Source organism: Phyllobates terribilis, unplaced genomic scaffold, assembly GCF_046119375.1.
Source record: "Phyllobates terribilis strain yellow unplaced genomic scaffold, ASM4611937v1 Scaffold_8__6_contigs__length_399053987, whole genome shotgun sequence".
Taxonomy (NCBI): Eukaryota; Metazoa; Chordata; class Amphibia; order Anura; family Dendrobatidae; genus Phyllobates; species Phyllobates terribilis.
Genome location: NW_027362768.1, coordinates 272,770,905 through 272,783,253, shown reverse-complemented (window position 1 = coordinate 272,783,253; position 12,349 = coordinate 272,770,905). Strand labels below are relative to the sequence as shown.

Here is a 12,349-nt window from a genome sequence, read left to right as displayed (position 1 = left end):
AGGACGTAATGGAATTTTGTGTTATAGTGCTATAAAGTCATTCTGGCAGATGAACCCCTAGTTAGACATTTATATATCATTTTTTTATTAATCAAGAGTGTTGTTAACCAAAATTGTTGTTTAAGGTAATTCTAATTATGGAAATTCTGATTGATATCTATATGTCTTTTTATACTTTATTTATACCATTAAAATTAAAGGGTTTGTCCACTTCTCTACTATGATAATATAGATGATGACCTATCCTTAGAATAAGTCATTAGTATCAGATTGGTGGGAGATGACACCTGACAACCCCACCAGCACTGGCATTGGCAGGATATACAGTATATAGTGTATAGAGTGGAACACCGTAGCGCCATCACACTGTTTAGTGGCCGCTCCCAGGTACTGCAGATCAGATTCTCTTGACTTGAATAGAAACCCCACTAATTTGATATTAAAGACCTACTTTAAGGATAGGTCATCGATGTCATAGTAGTGGAAAACTCCTGTTATATAGTGATCTTGTAATAGGCAGAGGAGAGTCTGCCTTTTTGATTATGTATGGCAAACTTTACATTTACAGATGTCCTATGGAGTGCGGAGCTCATATATGTTGGCAGGTGCTGACATTATCTCTTATCTGATGGAATTCTATTGCATTTTTTTCATATAGCTGGGAGTCGAACCCCAATTATTGTGAAACAGTAAAAGAGACACCGCCATACAACGAGGGAACACGACTTATAGACCTAATAGATCTTTCAATATTGGACTTTTTCATGGGTATGATCAATTTTAAGAATATTTATGGTTCATTAAACTTTTCCAACATCTCTTTCCTATTCTAATATCATTCATATTAGAAACACAGGCAGGAGACACTGAGGAACCCAGCTGTTGGTGTTAGGAGGATTTCCAGAAAGTGTTCTCTTTTTAGCAGTGTGCATGAGACCAGGACATTTTGCAGTTTGTGAAAGTGTCATTTTAGAGTTCTGTTAGATATGGCTTTTCTAGTAGTTAAAGGGTACACATTAGAATTTTTTTTTATTAAAACCATACATCTGCAAATTTATTTCACTCACTTATATAGTGCCATTAATTACACAGCGCTTTACAGACATTATGGGCACTGTCCCCATTGGGGCTCACAATCTACATTTCCTATCAGTATGTCTTTGGAGTGTGGGCGAAACCGGAGAACCTGGCGGAAACCCACGCAAACACGGGGAGAACATATAAACTCCTTACAGATGTTGTCCTTGGTGGGATTTGAACGCAGGGCCCTAATGCTGCAAAGCTACAATGCTAACCACTAAGCCACCGTGTGGCAAAATTATCACCCTTCTCAGGGTTAAAAATTCTCACCCTTCTAAGGGTTAAAAAATTCTCTTTTGTACCTCTATTTTGCCATCTACTTTTCTAGGCCTATGTGTTATGCCTCGGGATTCGATCTGGCGGTCCTGTGTTCTTCTGGCGGCGTCTCTGTCCGCTGAGCCACAGCAGTTTTGCTGTCTGGGTGATGATTACCTTTTGCCTTTGCCCATTCTTCTCGGACAGCAAGTGTTTTTCATTTGTTATCTAGCCTGTCCTATCACATTGCAGGTGCAACTATTTAAACCTCCCCCTGCTGGTCTTTCCTGCTGGTGATAGTCTTTAGTGGATTCTGCTTGGAGTTCTAGTCCTACTTCTGAGTATCTAGGCCAGCCAGATAAGTTTACTGCTGGGGTTTCTTTCTTAAGCTGCACTATCCTTCAATTCCTTAGGAGGTACATGATACAATTATAGGGAGCCAGGTCCAAGTTGTCTTCTCTATTTTTACCTTCAGGGTTCATCCAGGTTGCTCTGAAGCCACTAGGGCATGTATTTCTGGATGCAATAGTCTCTACAGGAACCGGGTGGGGTTTGTGCAGTTTTTTCTCCTTAGATCCTTTATCCCCGTGCTTACTACCACATCTGCATAACACTATGGCTGTATGTAAACATTGTATACAGAAGTATAATGTACACCACAAGTTATTCACATTTCCTTGCCAAACGTGCCTGTACAAAAGAAGGTATATGTATTATTTGCATATACAGTTTATATATCTGTGCAAAAGTAGGTGCACAATTTAAATTATAGTTGAATTATAATCATTGTACCAACTGTGTATGGTTTTCTTGAATATACCTAACCTTTGGTAACTCCGCAAAAGAAAGTCTTGTGACCGTTGTGGCCGTTCCACCAGGCCTCGTCTATCTATCTACTTATAATAATAAAAAAAATAATAGGAATAGACACTATGCCTACATGTGCAACCTCTTGTGTATATCACTATATATTTTTTTAATGTTTAGATGTATACATCTAACATTGGCCGAAAACTTTGTGTGAACAGAGATTGATATTTACACTTCTGCTAGACGACTAAACCCAGTTAAACGTACGCATCAGCTGAATTTTAGAAAATTTATACGACACTGTCCATAATCAAAATTATTCAATATAAAAAAATGAAAAATTCAATAAAAAATAAGAAAATATTAGAACATTTCTGTATAGAAAAATGTATTTACGATTGTACGTATTGTATAATGTTTTGTTTATTTCAAAAGGAAACCAAGATCGCCATCACTATGAGACATTTGAAAAATTTGGAAACAACACCTTCCTCTTGCATCTGGACAATGGGAGAGGGTAAGATGAGCAGACTGGAGCCTAAACCTTCAGGGTATAAACTGAACAAGGTGTAATATCCCAAGAATTAGGCCTATTATTAGAAGCAGGAGAAGGCAATTCTCACCTAAGGTCCCTAGGGATGCAACTTTCAACGATGCAAAAAATAAACTAATAACACATGATCGGTGGGGGAGTCAAAGTTTTGGACCCTCACCAATCCGATATTGATGACCTACACTGAGGATGGGTCATTAATATTGGATGCCCACATAACTCCATTTCACATTTTAACTTTTTTTAGAACTTGCAGACTTATTTTTGGTACCATAAATATACATTTTCATTTGTGTTCTTCATAGTTTACCATTAATTTTGAAAGATTACATCTATTATAGGGTAATTGTTGTATTTTTTTACTTATAGCATTTACTTTTATTTTTACAGTCTCTCTCTCAAATGTAAAAAAAAAAAAAAAAAAAAAAATCACTGGAGGACTTCACATTATAGTATATCCCATTGATTGTAAACAACAGACTAATTTAAAGCACCACTCCAGAGGTTTTTTATTTACTGCACATCTGGAGTGGTGCTTTAACTGTAAGTCCCCTGCTCCCTGTCATATACTCACCTGCTACCGCCTTCATCGGTATCCCCGCCGCTACGGTCCGTCTCCTGTGAAAAGTGACCTGCCGGGCGCTCCACTGTCTGCTGGAGCGCGCCGGAGATCGCTTTTCAATGCAAATCTATGAGAGCTGTAACGGGTCTGGGAGGCGGAACCTCTGAGCAACTTATACAAGGGGGCAGTCCTTGTAAGGAAGCGGGTGGCGACCAGGGAAGACAGGCAGGCGGTCACAGCAGGTGACCGGGACAGTCTCTGGGCAAACGGGCAGGAGGTCACGGCAAGTGACCGGGACAGTCTCTGGGTAAACGGGCAGGAGGTCACAGCAAGTGACCGGGACAGTCTCTGGGTAAACGGGCAGGAGGTCACGGCAAGTGACCGGGGCAGTCTCTGGGTAAACGGGCAGGAGGTCACGGCAAGTGACCGGGGCAGTCTCTGGGTAGACGGGCAGGTACGACCTGTGACGGCAGAGCCTCCAGGTATGCTAGCAGGCAGATGGCAGATGACTGCTCCCAGGTGAGCAGGCGAGAGTCTCAGGATAAGCAGGTGGTCACAGCATGTGACGGCGGAGCCTCCAGGTAGGCTAACAGGCAGGTAGCAGATGAGCGCTCCCAGGTGAGCGGGCAAGAGTCTCTGGACTGGCAGGTGGTCACAGCACGTGACGGCGGAGCCTCTAGGTAGGCTAACAGGCAGGTAGCAGATGAGCGCTCCCAGGTGAGCGGGCAAGAGTCTCTGGACTGGCAGGTGGTCACAGCACGTGACGGCGGAGCCTCCAGGTAGGCTATCAGGCAGGTAGCAGGTGAGCGCTCCCAGTGAGCGGGCAAGCTGGTCCATAGACAGACTGACAGGTGTCGGAAGGCAGACCGTCGGACCTCAGGCTAGCAAGCAGGAAAGCGGATGACAGGCAGGAATCAGGCAGCAAACTGGCAGGAGACTGGCAGGTAACTGGCAGGTAACTGGCAACGGGACCTGAGGGCTGAAGCAGAGTAGTGAACAGTGCAACAACATTGCTCGGGCACCTCCATTTTGGAGGAGGTGCCTTATATATGGAGGGATCCTCCGGCCATTGGCCGGGGACTCCTTAGGGCGACGCGCGCGGCCCCTTTAAGAGAGGGGGAGCGCGCGCGCGCCCTAAGCACAGTGACCGGGGGAGAGCGGGCGCTGCAGGCAGAGCGGGAGGAAGCCGCCGGGCACGGAGCAGAGAGGTGAGGGGAACAGCGTCCCTGCCTAGCAGGAGGCAGGGACGCCGACGCTACAAGAGCCTTGTTCTGGCCTCGTTCTGGCTGTCATAGACTTACATTGAGAGCTTGTGAGCGGAACTTTGGACTTCCGGCTGACAGAAGCTGCGCTGAAAACCGGGGAAGACACCAGAGGGTCAGTATATCACCGGGGGCTGGGGACTTACACTTAAAGCACCATTCCAGCGCTGAAAAAAAAACAAACCATTGGAATGGTGCTTTAATCTTCACTCCACATAGACACAGTCACAGACATACCTTCAAACTTTTAAAAACAGGGAGAGGGACATATATTGCGGCACAGTTATTTTGCCCCTGCTGAAGCCCCACAGTGTTCTCACCCAATACAATATTCCTTCCATGGCCCCCCTAACATGGCCTGCATGGTGCTGGCCTCCAGCACACCACAAGCCTGGAAGCTGCCTCCAGCCTGCCGGACTAGCTGGCGGATGAGTGAAACGATGCTTTCTGCTCTATCACACCTGTTAACAGGATCTGTATCCTCAGGACACCAATACAGTTAACAATGTTGAGATCAATACTGACTAGTTAGTTGCTGCTACCTGAGCCACAGAGGTTCACACCCTAAGATTGCATAATGACGTTATCGCTCAATGTAGGCTAAGTCCTATTATTCCCTAATAAGGCATCTGAAGGCTAAAAAAAAGGCAAAATAGCAATAAATAAATACTTAGCCTATTGATAATGCTATGGGAAGAACCAACAGGACAGATTACAGTATTTATTATTTTAGCGCCATTTATTCCATAGAACTTTACATGTGAAATGAGTATACATAAAGAAAAAAACAATAATCCAAGTACAATAATCATGAACAAAACAAGTCACTGACTGGAACAGGAGGAGAGAGGACCCTGCCCGTGAGGGCTCACAGTCTGCAGGGGATGGGTCAGGGGTGGATTAAGAGTAGCAAGGGCACCGGGCAGTTTAGAAGGCGTGGGCCCCGACACACCACACACACACACCTGATGTATCACGTGACTTGGCACATGATCCCCCTTTAATATTGTGCAGAATTAATTTCACATGAACTATCACATGATCTATCAATTATAATTATTTTTTTCTATTAATTGTATGACTTAATATTGAGCACAATTAAGTATGCTGACATCCCCCTATGTATGTAGGGTCTCATGCTGTATAATATGAGCTTCCACATAATCCTCCTATACACAGCCGGAGGCCGCACGGCGCCCCCCCCCCCAGATGCAGCCGGAGGCCGCACGGCCCTCCCCAGATACAGCCGGAGGCCGCACAGCGCCCCCCCCCCGATACAGCCGGAGGCCGCACAGCGCCCCCCCCCCCAGATACAGCCGGAGGCTTCACGGCGCCCCCCCAGATACAGCCGGAGGCCGCACAGCGCCCCACCCCCCAGATACAGCCGGAGGATGCACAGCGCCCCACCCCCCCAGATACAGCCGGAGGCCGCACAGCCCCCCCCCCCAGATACAACTGGAGGCCGCACGGTGCCCCCCCCAGATACAGCCGGAGGCCGCACAGTCCCCCCCCAGATACAGCCGGAGGCCGCACGGCACCCCCCCAGATACAGCCGGAGGCTGCACAGCGCCCCCCCCAGATACAGCCAGAGGCCGCACGGCGCCCCCCCCCCAGATACAGCCGGAGGCCGCACGGCGCCCCCCCCCAGATACAGCCGGAGGCCGCACGGCGCCCCCCCCCAGATACAGCCGGAGGCCGCACGGCGCCCCCCCCCAGATACAGCCGGAGGCCGCACGGCGCCCCCCCCCAGATACAGCCGGAGGCCGCACGGCGCCCCCCCCAGATACAGCCGGAGGCCGCACGGCGCCCCCCCCAGATACAGCCGGAGGCCGCACGGCGCCCCCACCCCCCAGATACAGCCGGAGGCTGCACACACACAAACAAACATATACAGACACATTTGAAACACAAAAATACATATAAACAGACATATCACACACGCACATGACGCGCCCCCTGGGCCATGTAGGGCAGCGTTGCGCATGCGGGGAATACCCGGAGCCGGATCTGATAGGGGTAGTAGTCCTCGTGGCGGTGACCCGGTCCGTGCCCAGGGTGTCAAACCAAGTGGCAGAACTTAGAATAAGATGTTATAGAGTTCGACTACGCCACCCGTGGATTGCGGTCAGTGGGGACCGCCGCTGCACTGCAGACCGCTGAGGCTGATGTTATTTGTGCAGCTGAGAGTGGGATGACTCCCCACGGGAGGAGTATTGCCTCAGGGCAGCTATTGTGGAGATGATGATGGGAGTGATGGTGTGGGTGTCCCAGTACTGATGGTGCAGGTGCGGCGATGAAACACAGAGGCTTGAAGTGCAGTTTCCAAAGCTTTACTCACTGTTGGTGTTCAGATCACTTCGGCCAAGAGTGACCACCCGAGCCGTGCTGCGTTCACCAGGGGAGGGACTCGGTCAACTCCCAGGCAATTCCGGAGTGTGGTTCAGGGCTTCCCTCTCTTTCCTTTCTCTGGCCGTCCCCACCAGGGACCCACCTTTGTCCAGCTCCCTCGGGCCTTCTGGTGGCGAAACCTTTCCCGGTTTCCCTGACCCTATACGGTATGCCTTCCTGGTGGATATGGTGAGGGGTCGCGCCAAGACTTGACCACGACCTCCGGTTCCTGGCTAAGGATAATTGGCCTCCACCAGTTTGGGATCCGGCACCCTGTTCTGCCAACCCTTCACCCGTTATTCCGTGGGATCTTAGGGTTCCCTCTTTTCTTGCGTCTCTGGACCTTTCCTGGTGTTTCTTGCCTCCTTTCTCTTTCTGCTGTCTCAGGCCTCCACTCCAGGCTTGCCTCTGGAGCTGGGCCCAGACTTAGCTACAGCTCCCTGTCAGCCCTCTCTGGCTGAGCTCCTCTCTGAACTGAACCGGACTGGACCCTGTCCTAAGATGGTGCCCACCTTTTATACTCCCTTCTGACACCCGAGCCCAGGTGACCAGCACCCAATGGGCTCCTACCTATGCCCAGAGTCCCTCCCCTGTCTGCTCCTACACCACTGGGATATTCCTCCCCCCTCCCCACTCCAGCCAGGGACAGACGCTGTCGTACCTGCACATCTATCTGGTGGGAGTACCGTTGATCTGTCCCCCGGAAATGGGGTGAGTGTAGTGTATGCAGCTAACTGAGCCCCGCTCCACACTCCATCCTTACCCGGGAGTGGAATACCACACCTCTGGTTCGAGGTGCAATACTCCTGTAGCAGCCGAGTCCTCGGGGTGCTACATTCCCCCCTGGTAAATCACAGCACGTCCTCGGGCTGGAAAAGAATAAAACAATTTAGACATACAAAATTTTTAAAGTGCACTCACATATAAGACATTAACTATCAACTCATCCCTTTATGGGAGGTACTCTTCTCTTCTTTGACGTTACTGGTATAAAACGTTTTTATACAACACTTTGCTAATGCCACCGGAACTCTTTTGTAAAACACTATATAAAACTTTGGCATTACTGTTTCAGCAGCATTTTAAACTCTCCATTATAAGACATTTTCAAGTAAACATTTTCAAAACATATTCTGGATCTCTGGCCACAGTGCAACTTGTGACCAGGTAAAGTGCAACAGTCACTAATTCCACGGTAGAAAAACAGTTCTTATAAAACCAGTAAGGGGCGCTTAAGGAAGCGCAACTATTTACAGGATGGCCGCTCTCAGTCCTCGGCCAGTGGGAATAGGGGAATGGCTGCTCACAGTCCTCAGCCTGGTTTGGGATTAGGGGCACACAGGTAACAGTTCTTTAACAGTTCCATACTAGTCCCAACGGGGACCACACTTCAACCAGTAAGAGTTCCTGTACCCCGACGGGTAACTATATACAATTCTTTGTTCACGCTACTTCCCTTCAGTAGCTATGTCCTCTCCGTGCTCCCTCCTGAGGGTAGTCTTCAGACCCGTCCGGGTCCTCTTGGCTTTCCTCATACTGCAACTCCTCCTCAGTTAGCCGGTGTACGTGAAGGGCGTACGGTCCTTTGGCACACTCATGCCGGGTGAAGGTGACCACGTCACCCGGGTAGAGATCACGTCCACGGTGTCCTTCAGGTAGGTGGCTCTCGACATCCCTGCAGGTAACAAAGACGTCGCCGGGAGTTCGGTGGTCCCGGATAAAGCCCCAGCCATTCTCTAGCTGGAACTTTATTACGGTCCCGTTGGCGCGGGGACCGTGGGCCGTACGGGGGTTTCGTCGGGCCCTGCGCTTCTGTTCCGAGCTTCGGGCCTGCAGCTGTTCCTCGCGGATCCGCCTCTCTCGCCGTTCTCTTCCAAAGACCTCCAGCTGTTGACGGCAGCACTCCTCACGCCGGGCTGCGTCCGCCCGAGTCTCCTGGGTGAACCCCATGAGGTTCTCACCGGTCGGATCCCATTCAAATTGGGCGTCCTCTAATGGGAGCGGAACAATTTTGGCGGGCGCCGGAGCCGGAATCAGGGGCTCACACAGGGGCCGTTCCCTCCGGAGCCGGGGGTTGACGTACTCCGGTGGCCACTCGAAGGGCAGCCCGTCCGGGCTAGTATGCTGCGCGAAGAGATCTGCGCCCAGGGGTGGCACTGTGGAGGCAGAGGGCGCGGTGGGGACCGCGGCGCCCGGGGGTACTCGGCCTTGCGTCCAGGCCGGAGGCATCCTATTTGGGTCTAGGAATGGCACCTTTGGGGAAGAGGGCGCTGGAGGGACAGCGGCGCCCGGGTTCACCAGGCCTTGCGACCAGGCCGGTGGCACTTCCTGTTTCGCCGCGCTCAGGGTCAAGGGGCGTGGCGCGGAAGAGGGCGTGACCGCGGCTCCTGCCGCTTGAGGCCTAGTTGGGAGCAGTGGCGGTGCGGCAACGGGCGCGGTGAGTAGGACTTCGGGCTCTGCGACGGGGAGCTGGGGCAGGCTTACGGCTACTGGGGTCGGGGTAATGACGTCCCCATTACCTGCTTCCATCCTTGCAGCTCCCTCCGCGGCGTCGTCTCCGGCCTTCGTCCTTCCTATACCATCCTCAGAGGCGGACATGCTCCTTGTTGCAGGTGGCGCCTCCTGCTGGCGGATCCCAGCCTGCCGGGCCATCTCCCTTCTCCACTCGGCCAGCGCATCCTGCTGTGCCCGGACCATCCTCCGGTCCAAGTCCTCCAGCGCAGCCTGCGCACGCTCCGGATCTCTGGGGAGCTGTGCCAGGATCTCCACTAGGCTGGCTGGCGGTGCGGCCTGCAGCAGGCTCCGGACCACGGTGTTGGCACTGCTGGACGCTTCCTCCATTCCCGGGTGCGGTCTGTCCAGACTCCTCCAGGCCGCACCCAGCCCCTCAGTTTTGTTCCCTATCCGCCCCCATTGGGAATGGTCCCGGGGCAACTTAGTGACAGTCAGTTTCAGGGGCAGACCCCCCACTCTGATGGACATCTCCATTGTTGTAGTCTCGGCTGATGGGGGCGGTCCCCTCCCTTGGCGCCACTCTGGGACCATGCCCACGATGGGAGGTGGTCTCTTGCCACCCTCTGGCACGCCCATAATGGCGTCCGCTCTGCCAGGGCGGGAAACCGTCTCAGATGGCGGGAATCGTCTCCTGATGGCGGGAAACTCCGCGGATGGCGGGCAAAGGCTGCAGATGGCGGGTAACCGGCGGGAAACGACCCGACCTGGCACCCGATGGCGGGAATCCTCTGGAATTGGCGGGAGGCTTCTTCTTACGGTACATGTGAACTTTTCTTCAGGCACGCAGTACCCGGTGGTTGCGGGCACGGAATCCTGCCGACTACGCCAAAGTTGACGCGCCCCCTGGGCCATGTAGGGCAGCGTTGCGCATGCGGGGAATACCCGGAGCCGGATCTGATAGGGGTAGTAGTCCTCGTGGCGGTGACCCGGTCCGTGCCCAGGGTGTCAAACCAAGTGGCAGAACTTAGAATAAGATGTTATAGAGTTCGACTACGCCACCCGTGGATTGCGGTCAGTGGGGACCGCCGCTGCAATGCAGACCGCTGAGGCTGATGTTATTTGTGCAGCTGAGAGTGGGATGACTCCCCACGGGAGGAGTATTGCCTCAGGGCAGCTATTGTGGAGATGATGATGGGAGTGATGGTGTGGGTGTCCCAGTACTGATGGTGCAGGTGCGGCGATGAAACACAGAGGCTTGAAGTGCAGTTTTACTCACTGTTGGTGTTCAGATCACTTCGGCCAAGAGTGACCACCCGAGCCGTGCTGCGTTCACCAGGGGAGGGACTCGGTCAACTCCCAGGCAATTCCGGAGTGTGGTTCAGGGCTTCCCTCTCTTTCCTTTCTCTGGCCGTCCCCACCAGGGACCCACCTTTGTCCAGCTCCCTCGGGCCTTCTGGTGGCGAAACCTTTCCCGGTTTCCCTGACCCTATACGGTATGCCTTCCTGGTGGATATGGTGAGGGGTCGCGCCAAGACTTGACCACGACCTCCGGTTCCTGGCTAAGGATAATTGGCCTCCACCAGTTTGGGATCCGGCACCCTGTTCTGCCAACCCTTCACCCGTTATTCCGTGGGATCTTAGGGTTCCCTCTTTTCTTGCGTCTCTGGGCCTTTCCTGGTGTTTCTTGCCTCCTTTCTCTTTCTGCTGTCTCAGGCCTCCACTCCAGGCTTGCCTCTGGAGCTGGGCCCAGACTGAGCCACAGCTCCCTGTCAGCCCTCTCTGGCTGAGCTCCTCTCTGAACTGAACCGGACTGGACCCTGTCCTAAGATGGTGCCCACCTTTTATACTCCCTTCTGACACCCGAGCCCAGGTGACCAGCACCCAATGGGCTCCTACCTATGCCCAGAGTCCCTCCCCTGTCTGCTCCTACACCACTGGGATATTCCTCCCCCCTCCCCACTCCAGCCAGGGACAGACGCTGTCGTACCTGCACATCTATCTGGTGGGAGTACCGTTGATCTGTCCCCCGGAAATGGGGTGAGTGTAGTGTATGCAGCTAACTGAGCCCCGCTCCACACTCCATCCTTACCCGGGAGTGGAATACCACACCTCTGGTTCGAGGTGCAATACTCCTGTAGCAGCCGAGTCCTCGGGGTGCTACACACACACTGACACGCACTGTGCCACACACACACACCACTCACCATCTCCATGCGCACATGCACGGTACGCAGACATGCGCACACGCACCGTACGCAGACATGCGCACACGCACGGTACGCAGACATGCATACATACATAACTTATAAACACATAAAACTGTCCTGTCCAGCAGCTCATCAGGCATGTCTCAGTGCAGGGCCACCGGCGTGTCACAGACATGGCCCTGGACCATCAGAGGGGCCCAATCGCCGTTGGGGCCTGGGCTGCTTCTACAGCATCTGTGTAGGACCTCTGGCGCTGCTTGATTGCCAGCATTTCACCAGACATGGCCGTGCGCTGTGCGGTTGTGTCTGGTAGTAATGACGCGGCAGGGCAATACACAAGCACAATTATAGGCGCAGTGTCGCCCCTGAAGAGCTCTCGGTGTAATTGCAGGGCAGGAGGGGGAGAGCGGAGCAGTAACATTCAGAGCAGGGGAGGGGGCAGGGAGAGCAGTGGCCATGCTGTAAGCTGGCTCTTTGCTCTGCTGGAGCTGGTGGGCAGAGCCTCCTCTCCTGCACTTACACAGTCAGCAGCTGGTGAGTCATCCTCTGCAGCACCAGGGACACACCAGTTTTACTGAGCAGATTCCATCTTCCGACTCCGGGGCCCTCCTGTCACACATTATAATGAGGGCAATCTGGCCATGGGCACCCTGGGAGACCTGGGCCCCAGGCGGTTGCCCAGATTGACCTCATTATAATCCGTCTATGGGATGGGTGAGGATACAGTAGGTGAGGGTAGAGCTGGTCGTACAGCGGTTTAGTACAGTATATCATAGAC

General features: G+C 52.6%; 1 protein-coding gene across 4 annotated transcripts in view; it reads left to right on the top strand.

Annotated features, from left to right (window-relative positions):
- Window positions 1-12,349, top strand: part of LOC141157234 (extracellular serine/threonine protein kinase FAM20C-like) — a 96,573-nt gene that overhangs the window by 69,137 nt on the left and 15,087 nt on the right. For 3 of the 4 annotated variants that reach the window (XM_073644246.1, XM_073644245.1, XM_073644244.1), the window contains 2 exons: window positions 659-768; window positions 2,581-2,662. In XM_073644246.1, the coding sequence (XP_073500347.1) occupies window positions 659-768; window positions 2,581-2,662 (192 nt within the window). The remainder of the gene's footprint in view (window positions 1-658; window positions 769-2,580; window positions 2,663-12,349) is intronic. The other variant, XM_073644247.1, reaches the window with a different exon arrangement.